Source organism: Taudactylus pleione, unplaced genomic scaffold (assembly GCF_031769625.1).
Source record: "Taudactylus pleione unplaced genomic scaffold, aTauple2 ptg000105l, whole genome shotgun sequence".
In the NCBI taxonomy this organism is placed as follows: domain Eukaryota; kingdom Metazoa; phylum Chordata; class Amphibia; order Anura; family Myobatrachidae; genus Taudactylus; species Taudactylus pleione.
In genome coordinates, this window is record NW_028284507.1 from 12,322,646 (window position 1) to 12,349,990 (window position 27,345).

Below are 27,345 nucleotides of genomic sequence, written 5' to 3' on the forward strand. Positions count from 1 at the left end.
CGCGGCACCTCCAGGGCCCGTCTCCCCCTGCACCAAGCTCACCTTAGCAGCATTACAAGAAGAGAAGCCACTGATGATCCGTTCCGTGCATCAAACTGCTTTTTAGTCACAGGCACACTGCAACCTGTGACTAGGAAGCAGTTTGATGCACAGATCATCAGCACTGCGGGCCCCCCTCGTCTGATACATCTCTCACTCACAGATGCTGGGAGGAGGCGTGGCTCCTCAGACCATGGCCACGCCTCCTCCCAGTTTCAGCGAAGATAAATGAAGTAGCACGCCGGGCTCAAGAGAAAAGTTTGCTATAGGGCCCCCATACCCCTGGTTACGCCCCTGGTTCTTGGGTCTAAGTTCTGCCCAACGTACACTAACAGGAGGTCCAACCGGGACCTCAACCCCCTAGTATGTCTTCTGGGATCCAATGTTACCACTGTAAAGTTTTCGTCCAAATCCTTCCAGTGGAAAGATCAAAACAGGCTCCTCGGGTCAAAGTTCTGCCCAGTATAAACCAATGGAGGGTCCAACCGGGACCCTATCCCACCTAAAACCTGGCCAGGATCTAAATGGACCACCTCGCGTTTTTTTCATCCCAATCGGTGCAGGGGTGTCTGAATGCCAAACAAACAAACCAATGAATTTTATATATAGGGTTTACTCACAAACATTTTTATGATGCTAACAGTAGTATCCACAAGGGGGAGCCAGTTCCATCCATGCACCCAAGTTAAGTATAAAATTTGGAGACCAATTGATGGTCACTAGTACTAATACAATATAATTTATTGCTTTTTTTTTTTTTTTAAATAATACTTATAAGTAACCTAAATAAAAACAAAATATTAGAACAAACACTCTTGCAAATGAATACAGGACACGTCTCTGCAGATATAAATATCATACTGACAAGTTGCTACTACAACATATACTGTAGCCAGGATATGAATATAAGCATTATATACACTGATCCAGCACAGCACCTCATCACACGGGAAACTGCAAAAGAGAAAAAGACAATTAGTAATAAACTGATGTGCCTTTAGTAATTAGTCCCAATAACAATTGGTTTTACAAATTTTTTGGCAATATATTGAAGTGCGCAAGATCATAATATGCACAATATTAAAGTACTGTGGGTCTCATTCAGACCCGCTCGCAAGCACTGAGCGCTCGCAAGCGGGTCGATGTTGAGGCCCTGCGCACGCTCAGCGGCCGCACTGCGCGTGCGCAAGCCCCGGAGCGAGAGAGACATTATCTTGCTCTGGGGCTCACTACAAATGGGGTGGCTGTTGATGGTGATCGACAGCTCGCACCGTTTTGTAGGCGGGGTGGGAGAGTGGCTTGCCAAACGGAGGCGTTTCTGCCATTTGGAACGCCTGCTGTTTGAGGGCGGCCCCACTGACATCACTCGTGATGTCAGTGGTGAGCTTCCGGCTCTATTAGACCCTTGCGGCAGATGAGACCCTACCACAAGGGTCTCGTCGCAAGCCCCGATGGTCGCGATGGTCTAGAATGTGACCAGTGAGTTTATGCAGTTGGTAACTAGATGACATAGGGTTGGCTAATAAAGGACAAATGCCCTTTGTGATAGGGACACTGGTAAAGTGGTCAGTGGTAGATACATTTGTCCTAGGTTTTTGACCTATGTGTTCTAAAACCCCCAGGAGAAAAGTCTGCAGCGAAACAGATTTGAGTGTCGGCTTTTTGAAAAGCCGGTTTGGGACCTGGAGGTGTGGATGTGAGGAGAGAGAGGCTCCATCCACAGGCCACTCCGGGTTCTGGCCTGTTAGCAGGCTCGTTAGGGTCTGCACCTGGAACTGGCTGATATAGGCTGTGTGTGATTGTAAGCTAGCGTCTCATACCTGGGAGAGCAAGCAGACTGGCTGGCTCAGAGACACTTGCTGAAAACTACCTGTAAGTCTTGTGCAAACGCTTGCGTTGACGGTGGAGGCAGTAGGCCCCACTATTTCTTTAGAGAGGGAACCTCTTGTCTAGGTAGCGCCCGGACAGGGCTAGCATTTACTTTTATGTTTTGTTTCCCTTTTTTGTTGCACAATAAAGACTGGTACCGACCAGCTAGTACGAGACCCCAGACTGGTGTACTATTTTCCCGGCTGCCGTGTGTGTGTGTGTGAAGAGGGAGTCCATCTACCCCAGGAGAGAGACTCCTAATCTGGTCCTGTTACAATTGGTGGAGAATGCGGGCAACGCACACGCTGAAAAGTGCAGCAAGGAAAAAAATTGTCTTTTAAAATTTAAAGGGACAGACACGTGATTACTGAATCCCTGAAGGTGGCATCGGCAGTTGCTTAGAAAAGCCAGGTTTTGCTACAAACCTACACCTGACGAGAACATGGAGGACATCGTTAAGGCATTGCTCCAATCTAACAAAACTCAGCAGGAAGCTACCAGAGCCCAGCAGGAGTCTACCAATGTGCAAATAATGGCCTTGGAGGCCCAGAGGCATAGAGGAAACCCACCAGGCCTTAAAAGACGTGCTACAACAGTTAGTGGTCCGGTCTGGAGATGCTACTACTGGTCCTCCCACCACCACTCACTCCATATTAACCAGTCACTTCCTACAAAAGATGACTCCGGGCGATGATGTGGAGACATATCTCACCGCATTTGAGAGAACAGCCGAAAGGGAGATTTGGCCCAAGGAACAATGGGCAAGTCTGGTGGCACACAAAAAGCCTATTACGATTTATGTCTGGCTGATGCTAAGGACTATGTGAAATTAAAACGGGAGATCCTAACCCGCTTGGGAGTCACCACCTTTGTTTGTGCCCAACGAGTCCACCGCTGGGAGTTCCAAATGGACAGACCTCCACGCCCACAGATGCACGACCTCGGCCATCTATCCACGAAGTGGCTACAGCCCGAGATGCTGACAGGACCACAAATCGTCGAATGAGTCGTGATGGACCGGTATCTGCAATCCCTACCTGCATCCTTGCACAAGTGGGTGAGCCATGCCGACCCTAAGTCCGCAGATCAGTTAGTCGAACTGGTGGAGAGGTATGTGGCGGCTGAGGAGCTGATGAGTCTGCCCCACCGAGCCCTGATGGCGCACCGGCGAACTCCCATCAACAATGGTAAGACTGTTCCTGGGGAGAAGGGTGCTGGGCGGTGGAATGTGCCTAAGACTGAGGGTGGGGAACCTGAAGACCGGCCAGGAAGGTTCCTACCCCGCAAAAGACTAGACGTTAATGTGACTCATTGTTTCCGATGTGGTGGCTTCGACCATATAGCATCTAATTGTTCACTTACCTCTGAGCCCATGCAATGTGATACTGCTTTTGTCAAGTGCAGGGGGTCTTTCTTTGCACAGCCAGCCTGTACTGCTGACTGGCAGGCTGAGACAGATAAACACGTGTGTACTCACTGTGGAAGGCAACCAAGTAGAGGCTCTGGTAGTCTGGTTACACTTTTGAGAACTGAGCTGGTGAACCCTTTGAAGCATAAGGGAAAAACTGTTCGTGTGATGCATACATGGGGATACTCTGTATTATATTACTGCAGAAGTGAACATTGAGACGCCATGTGGTTCCGCGGTAGTCTCTGTGGGTTTGGTACCGGGCTTAATGTATGATGTGATATTGGGAAGAGACTTTGCTCACTTCTGAATCACCCTGCCTCGTCTGGAAGGGTTACTGATGTAGTGACAGAGTAATTTTCTAGTATGATTGGCGAACTAGAGAATGCGGAGCGTGATGATGGCTCGCCAAGTGTTGTAGAGCCCATTGATCGTCTGCCTGATTTAGAGGTCAGAAGAGAGGGCTTTGGCGTAGAGCAGTTAAATGACTCTACTCTGATGAAAGCCAGGGAGAATGTCAAGGTGTTAATGGTAAACCCGTAGATCCCGATAGTCCCTTGACATATCCTCACATGGTAGTGAGTCAGGATCTGTTGTATCAGATGACTAAGAAAGGGGAGGAGATTGTGGAACAATTGATAGTTCCCAAAGCTTACAGGAGAACTGTGTTAGATCTGGCTCATGGCCATATAATGGCAGGTCACCTAGGGGTAGAGAAAACCATTGAGTGCATTGTGCAGAGGTTTTTTTGGCCCAGTGTCCATAAAGACGTATCTGACTTTTGCGCCTCCTGCCCTGAATGCCAGTATCATGCTCCCAGACCACATTTCAAAAGTCCTCTAGTCCCACTACCAATTATAGAGGTACCATTTGAAAGAATAGCTATGGACTTGGTTGGACCCTTGTTGAAGTCTGCCCGGGGACATCAATATATTCTGGGAATTCTGGTCTATGCTACCAGATACCCAAAAGCGATACACTACGCAATACGTCAACCAAGTCCATTGCTAGAGAGCTGGTCCATGTTTTTAGCAGGTTGGGAATACCTAAAGAGATACTAACTGACCAGGGTACCCCATTCATGTAAAAAGTTATGAAGGAGTTGTGCCGTCTGTTTAAGATTAACCAGTTAAGGACCTCGGTTTATCACCCCCAAACCAATGGTTAGGTTGAGAGGTTTAACAAGACCTTAAAACATATGTTAAAGAAAGTAGTCGACAAAGATGGTAAAAATTGGGATTATTTGTTGCCTTATCTGCTGTTGGCCATAAGAGAGTTTCCCCAATCCTCTACCTGGTTTTCACCTTTCGACTTGTTATATGGAAGACATCCAAGAGGGTTACTAGACGTTGCCAAGGAGGCATGGGAAGGGCAGTCCAGTCCTTATAAAACAGTGATTGATCATGTTTCCCAGATGCAAGAGAGAATTGCGTATGTAGTGCCGATAGTTAAGGAACACTTGGAACAGGCCCAGCTAGCACAGCAGAGGGTATATAACCGCAATGCACGGTTAAGAAACTTTGCTCCTGGGGACAGAGTGTTGGTGTTGGTTCCCACGGTAGAAAGTAAACTGTTGTTAGAAAAAGTGGGACAGGTCAACTATAAAGTTTACCAGCCGAGGAAAAGAAAACCAGAACAGATATATCATGTGAACCTGATAAAACCTGGAAGGATAGAGCAGCACTCTCAGCCGTCCAAGCCCCTCCAGTAAACCCAGGTCCCGTGGTACCTGAAGTGACAGTGGCAAAAGCCCTGTCAACCAGTCAACAGCAGGAGGTCAAGGAATTTTTGATGAGGAATAGGGTACTGTTTTCTGACCTACCAGGAAAAACCACGGTCATCAAACATGAAATATTCACTGACCCGGGGGTTAAAGTTAACCTAAAGCCCTATAGGTTACCCGAAGCCCAAAGAGAGTCTGTGTCTAAGGAAATTAAAAAAAATGTTAGAAATGGGGGTAATTGAAGAATCACATAATGAGAGGTCAAGTCCCATTGTGCTGATTCCAAAGCCCGATGGGAGTGTGCTTTGTAATGACTTCCAAAAGCTGAACAGTGTTTCAAAATTCGATGCCTACCCGATGCCAAGGGTGGATTAACTAATTGAAAGGCTGGGGACAGCAAGATATTTAACCACTCTGGACCTAACCAAAGGGTATTGGCAAGTGCCATTAACTGAAAACGCCAAAGAAAAAACAGCTTTCTCTGCACCAGAAGGGTTGTTTCATTAAAAGATGTTACCCTTTGGGCTACATGGGGCGCCTGCTACCTTTCAAAGAATGATGGATAGGATTCTAAGACCCCATAGACGATATGCTGCAGCTTATATGAATGATGTGGTCATACATAGTCCTGATTTGGCAGTCTCACTTACCCAGGGTACAAGCAGTGTTGGACTCCATCTTTAAGGCAGGTTTGACAGCCAACCCGAAAAAGTGTTGTCTCGGGATGGAGGAAGCAAAATATCTGGGATACACCATTGGCAGAGGTTTGATAAAACCACAGCTCAATAAGATTGAGGCAATACAGAACTGGCCACGACCCCTCAATAAGACGGTGAGAGCCTTCTTATGGATCACTGGATACTGTAGGAGGTTCATCCCCAATTTTGCCACCATTGCGGTCCCACTTACTGACCTTACCAAGGGCAAACAAAAAATCATGGTGGAATGGGGTCCTGAAGCAGAGAAAGCTTTCCAAGAATTAAAAATGGCCTTATGTACCCAACCTGTTCTGGTGACCCCTGATTTTGACAAAGAGTTTGTGGTACAAACCGATGCGTCTGGTGTAGGCATCGGAGTGGTCCTGTCCCAAAGCAAAGAGGGTGAGGAACACCCTATTTTTACCTAAGTAGGAAATTGAATATACATGAGAGAAACTATGCCACAGTGGAGAAGGAAGCTTTGGCCATAAAATGGGCGTTAGAAACTCTCAGGTACTATTTGGTGGGAAGATAGTTCAAACTGATTACTGACCATGCCCCTCTGAAGTGGAAGTCAGAAAACATGACAGTTACGCAAGAATAACGAGATGGTTCTTGGCGCTACAAACCTTTACATTTTCGGTAGAATACAGGCCAGGAAGCCATCTGGCCAATGCAGACGAGTTGTCACGCATTCATTGCTTGGGGGCTTCAGTTGTTACGCCCCACAGGTCGAAACAAAGGTGGGGGATATGTGATAGGGACACTGGTAAAGTGGTCAGTGGTAGATACATTTGTCCTAGATTTTTGACCTATGTGTTCTAAACCCCCATGAGAAAGTCTGCATTGAAGCAGATTTGAGTGTCGGCTTTTTGAAAAGCTGGTTTGGGACCTGTGGATGTGAGGAGAGGGTGGGCTCCATCCACAGGCCACTCCGGGTTTTGGCTTTTTGGCCTGTTAGCAGGATCGTTAAGGTCTGCACCTGAAACTGGCTGATATAGGCTGTGTGTGATTGTAAGCTGGTGTCTCATACCTGGGAGAGCAAGCAGACTGGCTGGCTCAGAGACACTTGCTGAAAACTACCTGTAAAGCTGCATACACACGTAAAGATTTTCTGTCCAATCATCCAACTAGTTGATTGGTTGGAATGAAAATCTGGTAAGGTATGGGAGTAACTGATGATCAGCAATTTGCTCCTAAATGCCAGAAAACAGATGAAAATGGTCGGTCAGACAAGTTTGTTAAATATTTGATCTAAACAATTTGTTCAAACAACAGTTTTTGTCCATTTTCTGGCGTTTGGGAGCAAATTGCTGATTGTCATTTGCTGTCATACCTTACCAGATTTTTATTCCAACCAATCAACTAGTTGGATGGTTGGACAGAAAATCTTTACGTGTGTACCCAGTCTAAGTCTTGTGCATACGCTTGTGTTGATGGTGGAGGCAGTAGGCCCCACTATTTGTTTAGAGAGGGAACCTCTTGTCTAGTTAGCGGCCCGGACAGGGCTAGGATTTACTTTTATGTTTTGTTTTCCTTTTTTGTTGCACACTAAAGACTGGTACCGACCAGCTAGTACGAGACCCCAGACTGGTGTACTATTTTCCCAGCTGCCATGTGTGTGAAGAGGGAGTCCATCTACACCAGGAGAGGGACTCCTAATCTAGTCCTGTTACACCTTTTAGGAGAAGGAAATATAGAAGGATAGTGCAACACAATTTACGGCTTGGTTATAGGATAATGAAGACAGTTACAATGTGTACACACAGGCTAGCACATATTAATATTAAGAGTGTTTACCGTTAGCTTGAGCTTCTCTGGGTGAGAAGTATTTAATAAAAGAGTTCTCAGTCAGAGGTCCACTGTCTACACTCCCTCCATAGCCACTCGTGTTACAGTGCGGTGGCGCCCATTCCATATCACAGTGGCAGTTCTTTCTACTGTTGCATACCTTAAACAACATGTTGTTATATTGTTAAAACTGAGGGCCTGATTCAGCAAGGATCGCTATTCTGCTTATATACGCACGTAGCGCAGTTGCTAATATCAGGGGTGACATGTAAATGTTTGCATTCGCAGTGTGATCGCAGCCTGACATAAGGACGCCCACTTCCCCTTACACACATCCGTATACTTTGACAACATAGCTAAACAATCGGTAACATCGAGTAACATTGGACCCATGCGCACAGGTAAGGCAGGTCAGACCTCACTCAGGAATTGCTTACTTCTGGGCATGCAATGAAACCTCAGGCTGCGTCTGGTATCGCAGTGACTAATTTATGCACACCCATGCAACGTTGCTGAAACACACTGGCACGCCTGCATTCGCCCGACCATCCCCCCGTCACCTACCCACAAACGGCACTTCCTGCCAATCACTATGCGATCGGTCTGTATGGTCACTGCGATCACAGTCCCGATCGTAGCATCTGGTTCGCGCACTGCGATGCATGCACAGTGTGAAATAATCGCCCAATTGCGTGCATATAAGCAACTGCGATCCTTGCTAAATTAGGCCCTGAATTAGCACCTACTGTAATCACTACATCTTACAGCCTTATTTTCTGGGGCTCGGTATTAAATCTCATAACCCCGGACAAAAAGCGGTCCTGTGTGATGCTACGATGTGGAAGGAGGGGAGTTTAAAGATTAACTAGAAGTCACAATTACAGAGATAGCAGCTTCTAATTGGTCTTCTCACTGACTATGGCTGGATCATTGACAGGGCAGTACAGATGGCTGTCTAGGGCCCCGTGGGACCTGAGAGGTCCACTTCCCACAATCCGCAAGTGGGGGAGGGGGTCAGGTGCTGCCAGAGTCACTAGGGAGAGTCAATAGGGCTACATGCACGTACAGAGCTGTAGGGGAGGTCCCTGCAGTTCAGCCTCAGACACATAGCCAAAATTGTGGGGCACCAGTCAAAGTATTGACATGCTTGACGGATTATTTAACCAGTGCATTGGCCGGAAAGCCTATTGCTACAGTGCAAGGGCCCTGCGTCATCCCTGGTGGTCGGAGGTCCCCCCTCCTCTCCAGCCGCAGCAGGACTGCTTTCCCACGGCTGTGTAAGTGTGAGAACAGTACAGAATTGATATTTAGGTCTGCAACAGTTAAGTGGAGACCAGGGACTGAGAAGGGGATTTAAGATATGGTGCAAGAAAGTTTATAAGTATAAAGGGGTAAGTTATGAGTGGGTTTTATTATGCGGATGAAGGTTAATGCTGTAGTAGAGATAAGTTGATGAATGGAAGAAGTGGTTCAGCATAGATGTGGGAAAAATCAGTTCCAGGTGGCTGGCATATAGGTTGTACAATGCCAAAACTGCTCTTAGTCTAATGCCGGCCCTGACATAACAGCAAGGGCCGGCGCCATGGATACTCTGGCTACGCATGAATGCAGAGCACCAACAAGAGGAGGGCACTGCAGGAAAGTTCTAACATTGAGACAATGCCCGTGTACTTCATCTGTTGCAAAGGATCAGCCCTAGAAGGTAGGAGTAAGAGAGTGGGTGACTTTGTGTGAGGGGAGTCAACACTGGAAACTGTGCAGCCACTACAAAAGGTCACTGTGTGTGAGGGAATGCAGCAATGCGGATCTCAGTCCTGTCTCCACTTGCCACAGTGTGGGGGTAAGAGAGTTAATGTTGGGTTCAATTATGTTATATGGAGCTGTTGAGATTGTCCTCAAGGTGGCAATGCACACATAAGATAGGTGTGCCATGGTGTGTTGTGGGTTTGCTGACAGAATTGCAGGCTATTAGTATGTGTGTATATGCTGACATCTGACCGCTTTTAGTCTCAGACTTTATATACTTGAGGAGCATGCTAACATCTAGACCCATGAACAATGCCATAGGCTACTTGGCCAGACATAGGGCCTGATTCAAACCCGCTAGCTAGATGCGGCCGCTCGCTCCCACCATATGGAAATTCATCTAAGTGATGTCAAAGCAGGCGCTCGCACGGTAAGGCATTTGCACGCCCACTATCTCTTGGCGAGCGATCAGTTTGTGCTTACAGACACCCATCAGCCTGTCTTTAGCCGCCCACTAGCGCACGTCATCCCCAGGAAGTATCTACAACCATCGGTACATCGGCTTCGATCGGATACCCTACCGCAAGCACTGCGAGCAGTTCAGTGTAAAATTCAAGTAGGTGACGTATACTATGACGCTGCCTGTTAATTATGCACTCCTCTGAAATGGCATTGAAGCACTCTGGCACGCCTGCGTCCACAACTCCACTCCCCCATTACTACAGCCCTGCCCCAGTTACCACCCACAAACTGCCTCTCCTGTCACTCATTCCATTGGGCTGTCTTTGCAGGGCGAGCGAGCGCATCCCGATCGCTCATACTAGTTTGCGCACGCGCATTGCAAACTACACGCATGTGCACATTAGCGAACATCACCAGCAAAGAGCGAGCGCTTGCTAGCGACCAGGTCTGAATCCGGTCCATAGTCCATTTGAGACCATATAGGTGCAATAATCGCTGAGGCTCATATAGATAATCATTGTGAGCATGCATGCCCTGTCAGATGCCAAACAAAGTGCTTAGGCGTATCTTTTCTCTAGTCTGCTCTAGGCTATTTAAGCCTCCCCTGTCACACTCCTGAGATTTCATATACAAATGATTAGGATAATACAAAGAAGATATTTATAACTTCTAAACATCTTTGTTTATTGTAATCATTTTTTATATTAATACTCACCGGCTTTGTGGTGCTCTCTGGGACTCAAGGGATACGAGATGAGGCAGCAACAGCTCAGCCTCACTTATGTATAGTCAGACACTGCGGGCAGTAAGCTGCACAGAAAGAGAGCTAATAGAGGAATGCTTCTGCGTATGGGGGGCGTATCTTGGGCACTGATAGAAACATTGGATGTGTCCAGGAAGTAAACTACAGTATGTAGAGATCAAAACTGAGGGCCTGATTCAGACCCACTCGTGAGTGCTGTGCGCTCGCAAGCGGGTCAATGGTGCCCAAGTGCGCATGTGCACAACGGAGGGAGCTCCGTCGTGCGCATGCGCAAGACCCGAATAGCGACGGCCAAGCCGTCGCTATGGGTCTCACACCAAAGGGGGCGTGCTGTCGATGGTGAGTGACAGCACGCCCCCTTTGGTGGGCGTGCCGGGGGGGGGTGGCTGCCCAGACGGAGGCGTTCCCATGGGAACGCCTACCGTCTCGGGCCGCCCCCACTGACATCACTAGTGACATCACCACTGGCATCACTAGTGATGTCACTGGGAGTGCTTTTGGCTCTGATAGAGCCAAAAGCACTCCTGGGCTTGCAGCAGCGAGACCCTACCGCAGGGTCTCGTCGCAAGCCTGATGGTCGCGATGGTCTTGACCATCGCGACCATCTTTTTGGCCGCTCGCATAAGCTGTGGGTGGTGACCCACAGCTATGCGAGCGGCCAGGAGGCCGCTCCAATATTAGGTAGGAGGGCCCTGATTCAGAGCGAGCGCTCTTGTCAGAGCGTCCGGCTCTGAATCAGGCCCTCAGTCAGCAGCAGCAAGAGAAGACAGGGATGCAGGTAGGAGTATTAATGGACACTGAAGCTTAGTGTAGTGAGGGGAGAGCTACAGTGAGTAGGGGGTGAGACAGGCTCTAAGCACTCAGGACCTCATTCAGAGGCAGTCGTTAGATGCAAGCGGTCGCACAGAATCAGGGCGGCCGCTTGCATCCTGAACGGCCGCCTCCTTGTCGATCGTTAAGCTGTGGGTTACCACCGACCGACCAGGTTGATGGTCGCGATGGTGATCACCATCGCGACCATCGGGGCTGAGCCATGCACTGACATATAGGAAGTGATTCATTCTCTTAGTGATCTCCTTTGTTTTTCATTAGCATGGGCTGATTAGCTAATATATGTCAGTACTCACCCCATTTCCACTGCATTTCGTTTTCGGGTCACAGTCGTATCCTAGCACTGACAGATCTACGCATTTTCTGTGCAAACAAATCTTAAAAAAATGGAGAAGAAATTAGTGCGTAATTACCTACTCTCCCGGAAGTTGCGGGAGGCTTCAGATTTTGCTGTAGCCCCATACAAGAGTAGGCAGATCTTCCTCATCCCACCCACTTCCTAGAATTTGCGGGTCCGTAGGGAGGGTGTGTGGCTAAAATTACGCTAATAGCGTCGTTTAGCCCTGCTCCCTCCTCGTAGACCTGCGAATTGCAGCATTTTCCTGTGACATCTACAGTCCGGCCCCCCCCCCCCCAAGCTGTCAGCAACATCTCCTCTCCAAGGTGATCACCAACACCAGTATAATCAATCACAGGTGTCTGTCTGGCCTGCTAAGCTGTTCTTGCAGTGACAAGCTTACAGAGCACATGCTTTGGGTGTGGTATATATGTTCGATGATCACGATATCGACATTTATCATGACGACGCGTATGTTATGTCGACATTGTTAGCATGTAAACATAATAGTTTTCTCCTAATTCTCTCTCTAACTCTAGTGCTAATCCTAACCCTAAGACTCATGGAAATGTCGACATTATGACAGTGTCAACATTTATGATGTTGGCATTCTGTCAATGTCGACATTATTGATGTTGACATTTTTACAATCAGTGTCAACCTTCTACCAAAAATCCTGGCTGCCCGGAAAAGTGTGCAAGTCTCCTGCACCCCTCCCTAGCCACTCGTTCCCCTTCCCCCCTGGCCACCCACTTACAGAGCACAAGTGGGTGGTCCGGGGGGGGAGGGGCGGTTTGGAGCATCCTGGACCAGCCCCCTGCTATACAATGCCTGTTTTTTCAGCACTGTATAACGAGGCCATAGTGACGCAGTTGTGTCCCCACGCCCCCCGCACATCGCAACTTTGTGGCCACCACGCCCCATCTGTGTCGGCCTGGTTGCTCCCTTACGGAATAGGGGGCAGCAGAGTTGGCAAGTATGGTTAATAGCAAGTATGGTTAATGGAAGCAAATTAAACAGCTACAGTATATAATTCAGTATGTTACTTAAACCCTGGTATGTCCAGAGAACACAACCCACTTTCTCCTTTGGAGATGGCCCCAGTCATGTCCGTTTGAAGGATTGCAGGTCGATATGGCAATGTGCTTACTGGTAACACTCCATGCTTACAGAGTGAGCTCCCTGTTATTAAGCTTTATTTGTTATTTATATCCTACAGTACAGAATGCCTGCAGGATTGCAGTTTCATTTACGACTCTTATGTCGTGCTAAACTAATTGATGTAAGACGCTGGCTTTACACCAACTATTTCATATAGCTCAGATTAACTCATTCAAAAAGGAATGTTTGCATGTCTGTGTGTGGGCTTATCTGACACTCACTCACTTTTTATATATATGTATTATTTTATACAACTACTGTACCTTTTCCTGATAACATAACGCTCCATCTGGCACGGCGCCATGATCATAGGACCATGTACGGTAGCGGAAATCGAGACCCCAGCAAAGTGAGTTCTCTACCGGGGTAGTAATTATGGAGGTGTGCTTGTAATTCGGGTGGCTTCTCTTCCTGTTTAAACACTGTACCCGTCCACACATCACATCCCTGATGAGAAATGTAAATTCAAATAATTATAAACATTTCTCAGGCAATGTAGCAGTTTTTACACAACAATAATAGCAATTAGCAATATAGAAGTATATGGTCCTGATTCAAAGTTGCACTTAAAGAGGATGTAATTGCGTCCACTTTATGCGTTCATAAATAAATGCAGATCTGCGCTTGTACTCAAAGTTGGACGCATCTATGTGACGGGCGCATCCATATGCTGGTGAAAGTAGTTGTCATCATCAGAAAGCATTAGCACCGGCCTTATCCTTTTTGCAGGAGACCCGTCTGAAGTCAGACCGATCTTTGCGTGCACTCACTTCTACGGAATGCTTAGCTTAAGGTGCCCATGTCCAGTCGCCTACCGGTTACACCCACTCAGTCACAACTGGAGAGCCACTGAGATGTGTATGACTCCGAATCACCGGTATTTGCTCTGAGTTGCATTTGCAGGCCACAAGGCGCGTGCACATGGCGGGATCAGTACTCTGATGCGATTGTCTGCGACTCTGAATCAGGTACTATATGATTTAGCTATATAGATATGTCCAGCTATATTGTTGCCAATGATGCAGCGAATCACGCCACGCATAGCGCCGATTGTTGTGTTCTGTGCATGCGTATGCATTGCAGTGCACGAGTGAACCACTGCGATCGGGACTGTGATCGCAGTGACTATGCAGACTCATGGCAGAGTGACTGACAGGAAGTGCCATTTGTGGGAGGTAACGGGGGGGTGGTTAGCAAAACGCAGGCGTGCCAGTGCGATTGATCGCCGCTGCAGGGGCGTGCATATTTTAGCCACTGTGATGTCGTATGTAGCTTGATTATTCATAGCGTGCGATGAAGTTAGCAATTCCTGAGTAAGGTCAGAGCTTATGCAAGTGTGCGTGAGGCTGCGATGGTACCAATGGTTTCACAGTCTTGTTAAACATTATGGATGTGTGTAAGGTAAATAGGGCGTCCTTATGTTGTGCTGCGATGGCATAGCGATCGCAGTGGATTAGCATACTATCGCAGTGATACTGCGTACGTAATCGCAGTTGCGATCCATAATGAATCAGGCCCATTGTCCCCTTTTAGAACCAAAATCATTAGCATCTTGGTAATATCACATAAGGACACTTACTCGCATTATTTTATTAATAATTCCTATTCTGCATTTTGACTACTGCAGGAAAGAAAATTCTTGTTTGATTTTTAAAGAAGAAAACAATATATTTAACTTACAGTGTTGGCAAAAAGCCCAGCATTACTATTGGTGGCAATAAGCCCTGCATTACTATTGGTGGCAATAAGCCCTGCATTACTATTGGTGGCAATAAGTCCTGCAACACCATGTTTTTTTTAGCGTGTGTCTTTGAATGCCATTTTGTTAATGTTGTTATTGTGCTACTATAAGGTGTTATATAACATTTATGTAACTTAATCGACCAGAAGTTAAAAAGTTACACTTCAAAAAAACCCACTTATGACAAAATGCTCTGACTCATCTGGGCTAAAGAACATCGTCATGGACCATTCAACAGTGGGAAAAAGTTATTTTCTTAGATGAAGCTTTTTTTTTTGTTAACCTAAAAAGCCCCTACCATAGTGTCCACTCTCACTCTCCCCTGCACGAGGAAGTGGCCAGTGGCAGTAAAAAGGATTGCAGTTTTCAAATTAGACGTTTTAATTTTATGCTTGTTTGTGGGTCTTCATTTTATGCCATTATTTTATTTTGTGATACTATTTTAAACTTATTTTTCTAATAATTTCTATTTATTTTGTCTTTACTTGCTATACTGTATTTAAAATTTTAAATCTGCGTCTGACAATATTCTGATATGTAAAATGCTATTAATGTATATATACGTAATACAAATATTTTTTATTATTTATACGGCTTGGGTCATTCCCATTTGCTGTTGCAGCTCGCATTGCCTCAGGTGAGTGAGAGGTTTAGACACACCTATTCTGGGGTTGTGATGTCTTCTTGCACAGTCCCAGATCAATGGCCAGCTCTCCTTATGGGGAGTAAGGGACTGTTTAGTTCATGGGTCTTCAACCTTGGCCCTCCAGCTGCTGTGCAACGACATATCCCAGCATGCCTTGCCACCGTTTTTATATAACAGCATGCTAAAACTGTGGCAGGGCATCCTGGGATCTGTAGTTCCATAGCAGCTGGAGGGCCAAGGTTGAATACCCCTCACTTCCTAAATGTTATAGAATTTTTAAAGATTTATTACTATATCCTTCTCAGCACCAGAGCCATAAAAGTTGCATCAAACAAAAAAAAGTAGTGATGCAGGACTTTTTGCCACCACTGTAGCCATTTTTATTTCATTTATTACAATTTATCTTGTATTTTGTTTGTATTTAATTTAATTTTTATTATTAACTCAATACAATATTCTCTCTTGTATATATGCAACTTAATTACACTATTGTATTGTGAACAAATAGGGTAATGCAACTTTCCCATTTACTACTGACATTAATGGGTTGTTAATATGTACACTTGCACATCTGACATACTGTATGTCTGGTACCCCCACGCACCACGCAGAACCGCACAGACACTCTTTTTTCACTCCCATCATAAATAGCCACTTTGTAAGTCTTGATAATCAAGTTGCCTTCCAGAAATGCCGACTTCACGCTGATCTCTGTACTACCCAGTAAGAGGTCTGTATTGGTATTGTATTTCTAGCTCTTAAACAGAGATGGAGTTAGCATGGGTGGAAATACCACTACTCTTCATCTAGATTTATATCCAATTCCCTATGCCAAGCTAATACACAAGGAGGGAGAGGAGATCTCCAGACACAAATTGTAGAATTAGGAAATAAAGTGCCAAGGTGGGTTATTTTGAACTGTCAAATGAGTGAGCAGGGGTTAGAGAGTAAGCACACATAGTGCTGCTATCAGAAATTAAGCCAAAATGAGTTAGCAGGCAGGGTAAAGATTTGCAAAAGAGTTCATCTCTCCGGGGACCAAAAATTGGCCAAGTCTGAACATATCCCCTGGCATCCATGTATGCAGGTGTTTATTGAGGTGTCCCAGCAGGAAATCCAGATTGGATGGTGGATAGGTCAAGAGGGGCAAAGTGTGAGACGTGTCAGAATCTGCTCTAATATTTAGGCATGAGTGCGTTTGTATGGTGATGAAGCTTAGGAAGTTTTGTCATCCAAGGAACACATGGATTGGGTTTGATAAAGATTGTTGCTTAATGAGGACCCATGTTTGACCTTAGACTCATGGGAAGTTGGAGGACACCACTAGACCTACTCCTGACTGGGATTTCCTTTCTAATTAGTCTTGTTTCCCAATCATATAAATATAAACAAAATTATCTGTTATACTTATCCTCATCTAGGGGTTGGAAGAAGCCAGCATTGAATATTCTTCCCAAATGTTTACAATTTGGAAACAAGAAAAACAAACATAGGGGCGCATTTGTGATTTTCTGCTGACTGTGCATGCATCTAAAACTAAAGACGATATGCAGGGGTGTATCTACCCATTGGCCAGGATGGCACTCGCCAGGGGTGCCGACCAAAGGGGGGGGGCGCTGTCCGGCAGTGCCACCAGCAGCCAAGTGGTGGACTACCTAGTCTTCCAGCCCCACAAGTGTAGGGCAGACCACAGTGAGAGCGGTCTGCCCTACACAGATTACAAACACGCAACCGCCAGCGGCGGCTGTGTGTTTGTTATGGCAGCCAGCCAATGAGAGTCAGACAGACTCTCATTGGCTGCTGCGTCATCCACAGAGGGAGCCGGCTGGAGCTCACTCATGAGCTCCGTCTTCCGGCTGCCCCCGCAGCGGGTGATGGGAGAGCAAGAGAAGAGCCGGGACTTGGAGCAGACAGCGGCGGTCGCATCAGGAGTGGGGATCAGGTAAGCTGTATTTTTTTTTCCTTCTGTGTGTGTGTGTGTGTGTAAGCCTGGCACAGGGGGGGGCACTGTATTGGGGGTGGCTGCACGTTATGGGGGGGCACTACTGGGGGCACTGTATAGGGGGGACTACTACTGGGGGCATTGTAAAGGAGGACTACTCCAGTGGGCACTGTATATGGGTGACTACTTAGGGCAATGCAGCATAGGGGGGATTACTACTGGGGGCACTGCATAGAGGGGGGCGCCAGTCCATTACATTGCCAGGGGCACTTGGATCCCTAGATACACGTATAAGGGAAAGGGAAACCCCATGCACTGGTACCAACTAAGGTGAAAATATTAATGCGACAGGCTAAACTCCTACAATATTGAAAACGTCATGTAAAAGGGTAGGACATACCCAATAGTGTTCAAAGAAGGAGGTGCTCCCAAGAGAGCAAAATACACAGCAGAAGAAAATGAAAAAAAGTACTCTCGTTTTTTTGGGGCACAATATAGCTGTGTATGGCCCTCATTCAGAGCCGTACGCTCTGAGCAGAGCGCACGCTCTGAATGAGGGCCGGGCTCCATTTTCATGGAGCGTCCTCCTGGACGCTCGTATAGCTGTGGGTCACCACCCACAGGCTCTACGAGCGTGCTTTGTGATGGCCGCGATGGTCGAGACCATCGCGACCATCGAAATTGCGAGCCGGAGCCTGCGGTTGAGGTTTTCAACCGCAAGCTCCGGAGTGATTTTGGCTCTATCAGAGCCAAAATCACTCCCACTGACATCACTAGTGATGTCAGTGGGCCGGCTTCTGACGGGAGGCGTTCCCATGGGAACGCCCCCGTCAGGGAGGCACGCCCCCGGCACGCCCACCAAAGGGGGCGTGCTGTCAATCAACATTGACAGCACGCCCCCTTTGATCGGACACAACGAGCGAAGGACTTTCCTTCGCTCGTCGCGTCTGGCGCATGCGCATGGAACATCAATCTGCCATAATGACATGCACATAATTATTGTAACAGTGTATTAATCGTATCATATCAAAAAATCCAAAATGTATAATAAATATAATGTATTGAAAATGATATAACACTGTTATCCAGCAGAATTATAATAGTTACATCATCGCACTGAGTAAGAAAGAATATATAAATCGGGTAACAGATACCACTCACTTAAGGTAAGGGGATAAGTTGCTTCTATATCCCATTTACAGTTCGTATTGAATAGGATATGAGCGTACCCACCACATGTACCATGAAGGTATGAGAATAGTGAAAAGAGTCGGCATCCACTAATCTCCTATGTGACTCCACCTAAAGCCTGCCGTATAGGTAAGTACAGGAGGCTAATGATGGGACAGTGAGGGAGTGGAAATGCCTATAGAAATTGACTGACAGATCAGTAATAACGGCAGGGAGACAGAGAGACCCCGTCACCTAAATAAGCAGAAGATCTCTCAATATGTACTCATGGGTCTATGAGCTCCCATAAAGAAAGTGCCAGTGAAAGAAGATATAAAGATAGGAAGACAAAACTTGGAGCTACAAGTAGCACACCTCACCCCACTGATGTCGCATAACAGTGCAGTGGGAACATTACATGAGGCGGTGTAGTCCGGATGTTCCTAGGAATGACAGAGAAGATACCTGATACTCAGTGCGGCAGCGGCAGTGTCCAGTATACAGGAGTCTCCACGTGCACAAGGGAGGCTCCCGACAGGCAGAAGACGCGTGTTTCACCTACAGGCTTCGTCAGTCAGCTGAACTGGTATCTTCTCTGTCATTCCTAGGAACATCCGGACTACACCGCCTCATGTAATGTACCCACTGCACTGTTATGCGACATCATTGGGGTGAGGTGTGCTACTTGTAGCTCCAGGTTTTGTCTTCCTATCTTTATATCTTCATTCACTGGCACTTTCTTTATGGGAGCTCATAGACCCATGAGTACATATTGAGAGATCTTCTGCTTATTTAGGTGCAGGGGACTCTCTGTCTCCCTGCCGTTATTACTGATCTGTCAGTCAATTTCTATAGGCATTTCCACTCCCTCACTGTCCCATCATTAGCCTCCTGTACTTACCTATACGGCAGGCTTTAGGTGGAGTCACATAGGAGATTAGTGGATGCCGACTCTTTTCACTATTCTCATACCCTCATGGTACATGTGGTGGGTACGCTCATATCCTATTCAATACGAACTGTAAATGGGATATAGAAGCAACTTATCCCCTTACCTTAAGTGAGTGGTATCTGTTACCCGATTTATATATTCTTTCTTACTCAGTGCGATGATGTAACTATTATAATTCTGCTGGATAACAGTGTTATATCATTTTCAATACATTATATTTATTATACATTTTGGATTTTTTGATACGATACGATTAATACACTGTTACAATAATTATGTGCATGTCATTATGGCAGATTGATGTTCCAGTATTTACTTCAGATATTTATCTGTTGAAATTTATGTTTTTTTGAGATTTTTTTCACCTGCAAATCTCGAGTATTATATTGTATGATTATCATATGACTATATGCGTGAATAATGATTTAGTAAAAAAACTTTTTTCACCGATATATCGGCTCACTGTTGCATTAAGCCACGACATCGATGATTTGACTATTGAATTTTGATATGGTGAACCATTGCTGTAGCAATTTTTCAGCACTAAGATTGGTACTCACAACAATAGCACCTTTCTAACTTATTTGGTGCTTCAACAATGCATGATTACCAAACACCATCATATGTTTGGATCAAATGAGCTAATAATTATTTCACCGATGTTTTGATTCATTATTACATTAACTCTTGATATTGATTAATTTATTCATTATTGTTTGTTGATACTATGAACCTATGCGATAGCAACTTCTTTCAGCATGGTTTCACTGTTTGTTGCCCATGTTGCTTTATGTGGTTAGTCCTTATCATTTTACTGATGTACTGATTCATTATTGCATCAATTTATGATATCATTGATTTATTACTGCTTGTTTATACTGTAAACCAATGCTGTAGCCATTTTTTCCAGCATGGTTTCACTGTGTGTTTTTCATGTTGTTCTATGTGGTTAGTCCTTTTTAGATAATTATTTGCTTCTCGTGTATCTATTAAAAGTTATGTTTTACTGATATAGACAACTATATTGTGCCCCAAAAAAACGAGAGTACTTTTTTTCGTTTTCTTCTATCCCTAGATACACCCCTGACAATGTCTGTTGCATTATGCGTCTGCAGTAGCAAGTAGCTCCATCCAAATTGCTTAGTGAGTGGACAGAGCCTAACGTGAAATAGGCGTTTTTTGGTGGCAACTACTCGGATGCATGGAACAGTTGCGTCTTGTGGGAATGACGTCCGACTTCCGTGCTTGTTAGTCCAAACGCAGCGGAGATGCCTGTTGCAGACAGATCTTTTGCACCCTGCACGTGGTGTGCGCAGGCGCTGATACTAATGATAATGGCTCCCAATGGAAAAAACAGTGGTCGGCGTAACTGAAAAGCATGCGAATGTACTAGCAGCATAGATGGGCGAATGTCCTAGTAAGTAGGCTATCATTCCCGAATGCAAAAGCGGCCAGGGATGCGTGTGACTCAGAATCAGACCCATTGTGTATTTTTTACTTCTTTCTGGTGAAAAAGTGCTTGTGTTTTTAAATGGACAATAGTGAAAATAGTGCTGGTCTGTGTACCAGAAATAAGTAACATGGATGCTCATGTGTGTACTTTCATTAGGTCCACACTGAGCTCTCTGGATGAATATCTCATAAAATGACCGTAAAAGGGATAACACACCTAGTGTAATATTTGTTTTATACTTTGTTAAAAAAGGATACTTAATGCACATAAAAAAACACATATGCAATAAAAATAAAGTCTGATTGTTTAGAATATTTTGGGGAAGGTATAGCCTAGTTCAAGAAGGTACACAGGATGGTAAAATTGCGGGTGTATCTGCATGTGAAATGCTACGTTATAGTGTCACAGCCGCTGACATGTATCTGCATGTGAAATGCTACGTTATAGTGTCACAGCCGCTGACCTGTATCTGCATGCAAAATGCTACATTATAGTGTCACAGCCGCTGACATGTATCTGCATGTGAAATGCTACGTTATAGTGTCACAGCCGCTGACCTGTATCTGCATGCGAAATGCTACGTTATAGTGTCACAGCTGCTGACATGTATCTGCATGTGAAATGCTACGTTATAGTGTCACAACCGCTGACCTGTATCTGCATGCGAAATGCTACGTTATAGTGTCACAGCCGCTGACATGTATCTACATGCGAAATGCTACGTTATAGTGTCACAGCCGCTGACATGTATCTACATGCGAAATGCTACGTTATAGTGTCACAGCCGCCTACACTGTACCATAGCATTTTGCATGCAGATACACCTGCTGTCACACACAGAATATAGCCATGCTGCATATCATTTTAATCAACAGCAGCTGCTTGTGCGAATAAGATGCACTTTAAGGGAAAAAGTTGCCCAAGAAGATACTCTATGCTACCGAGTAACGCCACAGCATGGCACGACTAGAAGCGCTGTTTAACATGTAAGGAGGCTAGATATATGTGCACGGATTGAGTATGAAATACCAATGGCTGACCCTAACCCTCCCTTCCTGCAGCCTAACACTAACTCTTCCCGGGGGTGCCTAACCCTAATTTCCCCCCAGGGGTCCCTAAACCTAACCCCCCCCCTTCCTCGGGCTAACCGTGCATACTTACACAGAGGATAGATGTATGTGGACATATCTCTCTGTAGTAACATATTTTATAATCTTTTACATAATGTTCTACAAGCTAATAACATGTAATTGCTGCCTAGGAGGCTAATATAAACAGATCACAGATGCAATCCTAGAAAAGGTAACTCATAGGAAATAATAACCTACTGTATGTCACACTTAGCCCACTCCCCATCCGTGCCACAGTTTCCAAACCTGTCGCCAACAGTATTCACAGCCTGGAAGCAGGAGAGCGGAGCCACTGCAGCACCTGGAAAGTGGGAAGATAATGTGTTCTTATGCTTCATAAACCGTGCTAGCAATCGCTATTCAGATTATATTATTTTTCATTTACTTATACAGTCTCAAACACTTGAAATGCAAGCTGGTAGTGTTCAGATAACATTGGGCAAATTAGAACCATTTGTTCTGCTGGCCTTCCAATATCCCCTATTTTACCTGGTATGAAATGCTCAACTCCTGATTTTTCTACTTATTTCCATATTGCACTAACCTGAGATTAATTACTGCAATAGGAAATACATGTGAGCAATAGTGGCAGGAGGAATGGGTTATGTTGGAGGGTTACGTTTACTTTTGCCATATTTCTCAATTATGCTTTGTTTAACACTAGTCATTTTAAATTCCATTCCTTGCTTGTCTATTAAAGTACACAATGATATTCACCAATATTCCAGTACTGATAATTACATGTCTGACCCAGCACTATTCACGTGAGGTTCAGATCAGGCAAAAATTATTTATTTATTTCTTCAGTGGTTACTGTATGAGGAACACGATGATTTGTGTACACATTCATACATGCATCTATTCATTTCAAATGATCTAAAATGGACATGGAGGGAAGTATAATGTAAAGGGATGAGCATACTGGAAATGATTCCTCGCTAGGGACTGGATGGCTGGATACACCTATATGTGTAATCTGTCAGCAGCTACAACTGTGTGTAGCCAGTGTAATTGAACTATGTAAATAAAATAGGAAATACAACAATAATAGAAATACATACTTTTTCCAAATATCCTTTGACAGTGCTTATTGTAGTCATAGCAGGATTTCTCAAAACACACAGACTGGCCGCCATTGCACGGAGAACCATTCTGCTGATACATATCTAAGGGGCAGGTGCTGGAATTACCATCACAGTACTCAGCAAGGTCACATTCTGTGCTGGGAATCCTGCATGGAGTCCCTTCAGCTGTGAACTAGGAGACACAAATATGCAGTTAATCATCTACTGATATTCATTGGACAGTGAAGATGCATCGGAAGGACAGATCGTGTAAAATATGCCCAAATCGTGAGTCCCCAACTCACGATGACGATGCGATGTGCGTCCCCGCTGGTTGCACATCGCATCATCAGATCTGCCATGCTGTAGGGCAGAACTGACAATCTGGGGCACGATGCACTGAACAAAGTGAGGATGCATGACAGATCGTTTGTCACATTAGACCAAATCGTGTGCAGGACTGCCGGGGAGCTGCCGGGGAGAGACACAAGGGAAATCGCTCACGATGTCGGATCGTGAGTGAATCGGTAAGTGTGTAGGCACCTTAATAATTAAGCCTTTGTAATATTGAAAAATACAGTACAGGTGAATGGGTAAATTAGACTCTTTAGGCTCCCTAATCCCCGTCACCCCCCCTCCTGTGCACAGCACTATTTTTGGTTACCAACACTTCATTAACTTGACCATCTAAATGACTCTCACATTTTGAAAGCACTGAGCCAGCTTTTGGTTTGCACTGATTTAAGCAAGTGTGCCTAAAAGTGTGTCCTCATACACCTTTGCTATTTGCTCCATATGGCGTAACTCACAGGTAGTGATTCCCATGCTGCATATTTTTCCTTCTTTTTTGCTACTTTTCTTTAATGTTGGGTGTTATTGTAATACCCTTAGAAGTGCTTGCTGGTAAATTCATAAATATACCCAAAGATAAATACATAAAATGCATTGTATTTTAATGACAGGATGCTGTAGTTGATGTGTTTACACGGATAGGAAACTGGAGGTTGCCAATATTTATTTATGTGGTCATGTTGCTTTGCTTATAAGGGATCCAGGTACTGGTTAATATGTATATACAGTGCCTCATGATAAATACAGTGCATTTGGACTTGTTAACCCCTTCTTGGGGAACATTGGAGTGAACTACCCCCTCAGGGGGAGCAAATGGAGCCTGCTGCCCACTCTTGGCATTAAGGGAACCAGCGGGCACGTGGCCAAGGACAGGGCGGCCCAACTGTTATGAGGGGAATCCTTCCCCCCTTTAGCTTATATAGGTGGCCAGTGAAGAGAGCGGCACATGCGGTGAGCGGGAAGCTGACCCGCACGCGACCGCTAATATATAAGAGGACCCGCGGGGACTGCCGGGAGGAGTCTGCTTGAGGTAAGCCAGCGCAAGGGAGGAAACGCTGTGCTTGTTGAGTTGAATAAGGGGAAAGCGGGACCTACCGGTAGCTGTGGAGCGGAGCCGCAGGACTCCGTGTAGCGTCTGCCGGGACCGGAGTTGCTTAGCGACTGGAGGCATTGCCGGAGGAGGTCGCACCAGCCGGGCACCGCCTCCAAACCTGCCCTGCAGAGTGACAGACAGCCGGGGAGCTGTGCGGCTGATGCGGGGGGCGTGAACAGAGGGAAGCGGCCTCACCGGTGGAACCGCCCGGCCTCCTCCCTCTGCACAGAGACTGACAGCCAACAGTACAGGTCTGTCAAATCTTTATACACTGGCACTTTAACACTATATGAACTGCTCAGTACATGCATCATAGTGAAGTATCAGTCAAACTTCCAGTTAACTCTCGCCCTGTCAGCTAGTTACCTCAGCTGTGGAGTACAGCCAACAGTACAAGTCTGTCAAATCTTTATACACTGGCACTTTAACGCTATATGAACTGCTCAGTACATGCATCATAGTGAAGTACCAGTCAAACTGCCAGTTAACTCTCGCCCTGTCAGCTTAGGAGAGGTTTAGATGCGAGGCAATAGATTCTTGTGACTCTTAAGCAGGATATCTTATAAACCCAGCAGTTACAGCTGTTATAACGTGAACTGTAGTTTACCTAACTGTGAATAAAGCCAGAAGGAGAATTAGCAGAACACTTTCAGCTAACATCAGGTCAGTTGGGCAGGGAGAGAACCGTAAGGTCATCTCAGCAGGCATAATTAACCCTGTGACTGCAAAATTAAAGAAAAAGCATCTATCCTTGGCATAGTTAGCAAAGAATTTATCTATAGCTCAGAAGGGCACCGTACGTTCATTACAGCATTAACAGCGAGTGGAGTTACCAGTTTCTCACAACCCATTTACAGGGAACTTAGCCAGGAAAGGCTGCTACAATTTATTACACCTCATCTATAGCATCGCAGGACTTTGTATTGTCTGAGGATCTATAGACTTCTTCTCTACTTAAGCTACACATCATCCCGGGCAACGGTATACTCATATCAAACTGATACAGTTAACACTGGCATGCAGAGATAGAACAAAGAGGTTAGTGCATTAGAGGTTCAGGTGCACCTGAAAGTAATCAATTGTGTCATTTGGGTTCCAATTATTGCAGAAGAAGGTGATCTTGTATGCTCTTTTGTGTTTAACCCATTGCTCCCATAGGTGGATCAAGTATCCTGCGTTCCTGTTTAATAAATATTACTCGGTCCAGAGAGTTACTTTCATTCTCAGAAAAGTGTCCATTATATTGTTTTTTCTGAAATGTATTAATGTATTGTATTGTATAATATTGCTATAAACTGTTTAATTGAATTCAATTGCCTTGTTTGAGGATTGGAGAATAAAAAACTGTCAAGCACATTGGTAAGCAAATTGATTGAAAGAAAACGCATCACACTACGCAAACTCAATTCTATAATTCTAATTGTTTAGTACATTATAGTTTAGGATTAGTATTTTGTAGCAAAGGAATTGGTATAAAGTCACAAATGAAGCAAAATAATGCATGGCGCCGGTCACTAGTATCAGACCTGTCTAATTATCCTAGATTGTGTATTTTTTCCTTAATTCGGTATTGTAGCTCGCTTATACTGCACTAGGTACTTAGGATTAGTGTTTTGGTGTGGCTAAGTGTTGTACAGAGCACCCTACCATTTTTGAGCTAGATTTCTTGGGATGTGGGATGAGCTGTCACAGAAATATGTCACTTGGCAGTGAGCAACATCTGAATAATGTTAGTGAAAACAGAGGTGTTGGGACATTCACAAAAAGGGAAGACGGAGTGGTAACAATCATTTTTACAATATTTTGATACAAGTTAAATAGAAGAAAGGAGATGAGAGATTCTCACATACATGGCTGTGTTGGTTAATAATATTATTTACCTAGTTTAAGTTCCCATCTCAATTTTACATCCTTACCTTACAGTTGTGGCAGCAAGGTCCTGATAAACATGTAACATTCTCTCTCAGTTTACAAGTCAGTGGGTTACAACATAAATTAGTCTTACATTCCTGCAACAAGGAACAATAATGATTGCGTTATTAATTAAATACAGCTGGGGGAAGATCTCCCTCATTCTGGCTTCCATTAGATTAGAGGTACTCATTGAGTAGTTCACTATTTAAAATAATGTGGACCCTTGGTAGTTATACATTTTCTTTTGGTTTTGACGTGCGCCAAATGATTCCATAGTGTATCTCTGGATTTACGGCCAGAATAATTGAGCCCAGAGGCGTAACTAGACTTTTTGGTGCCCTGTGCCAGAAAGAGCATTGGCATCCCCCCATTTTTCAAATAAGGACATAACGCACCCAAAAAAGGGGAATGGCCTCAAGGGGAAGGGCCAGGAAAGAAATAGGGGAGGTCAGGAAATGCTGGGGATAAAATAAGAGGAAGCTACAAGTGAGAATGATAATAGACAGAAAATTGACATGCCCAAACAGCGCCCCCTGCCCTGCAGTGCCTTGTGCCATGGCACTGGCTGCACTGCTCTAGCTATGGCCCTGATTGAGACCAACCTAATGACTCCTAGTGGTGAATTTGCAGAGCTATGGTACTTTTTCAAAGATATTTCCTGGGCTTGTAAAGCTGTAAATTATTTTCTCCCATCCTTTCCAAAGTCTTGATGTTCTGTGTATATGGCATGTGGCCAAAACAAGCTTGAGTGTTTATTGCATACTGAAGTTTAGATTTCATAACTTGTGACCACAATAGGTGGCAAATAGACAACACAGGCAAAAAGGGGCTAAAGCCTATGAAGCTTATGCATACTTATAACTGTTAAGATATTGCTTCCACTGCATATATATATATATATATATATATATATATATATATACAAAAGAGAGAAAATCGCACTACACTACAATATCCAAATGTAGGTGCAAGGCCAATCCATAAATATCCATATCCATCCACTGTTCAACGCTCCAATAGGGGCTCGAGCAGAGATGAGGCCAGCACTCTTTCTCCAAAAC

At 45.1% G+C, this 27,345-nt stretch overlaps 1 protein-coding gene across 1 annotated transcript in view; it reads right to left on the reverse strand.

Annotated features, from left to right (window-relative positions):
• Nucleotides 1-880: 880 nt before the first annotated feature.
• LOC148525579 (disintegrin and metalloproteinase domain-containing protein 9-like) overlaps nucleotides 881-27,345 on the reverse strand; it is an 87,612-nt gene continuing 61,147 nt past the window's right edge. The window contains exons 14-20 of the mRNA XM_088470853.1: nucleotides 26,287-26,379; nucleotides 22,924-23,119; nucleotides 22,061-22,163; nucleotides 13,092-13,275; nucleotides 11,627-11,707; nucleotides 7,538-7,688; nucleotides 881-993 (exon numbers count right to left, since the gene is read on the reverse strand). Coding sequence (XP_088326979.1) covers nucleotides 914-993; nucleotides 7,538-7,688; nucleotides 11,627-11,707; nucleotides 13,092-13,275; nucleotides 22,061-22,163; nucleotides 22,924-23,119; nucleotides 26,287-26,379 — 888 coding nt within the window. The 3' untranslated portion in view covers nucleotides 881-913. The remainder of the gene's footprint in view (nucleotides 994-7,537; nucleotides 7,689-11,626; nucleotides 11,708-13,091; nucleotides 13,276-22,060; nucleotides 22,164-22,923; nucleotides 23,120-26,286; nucleotides 26,380-27,345) is intronic.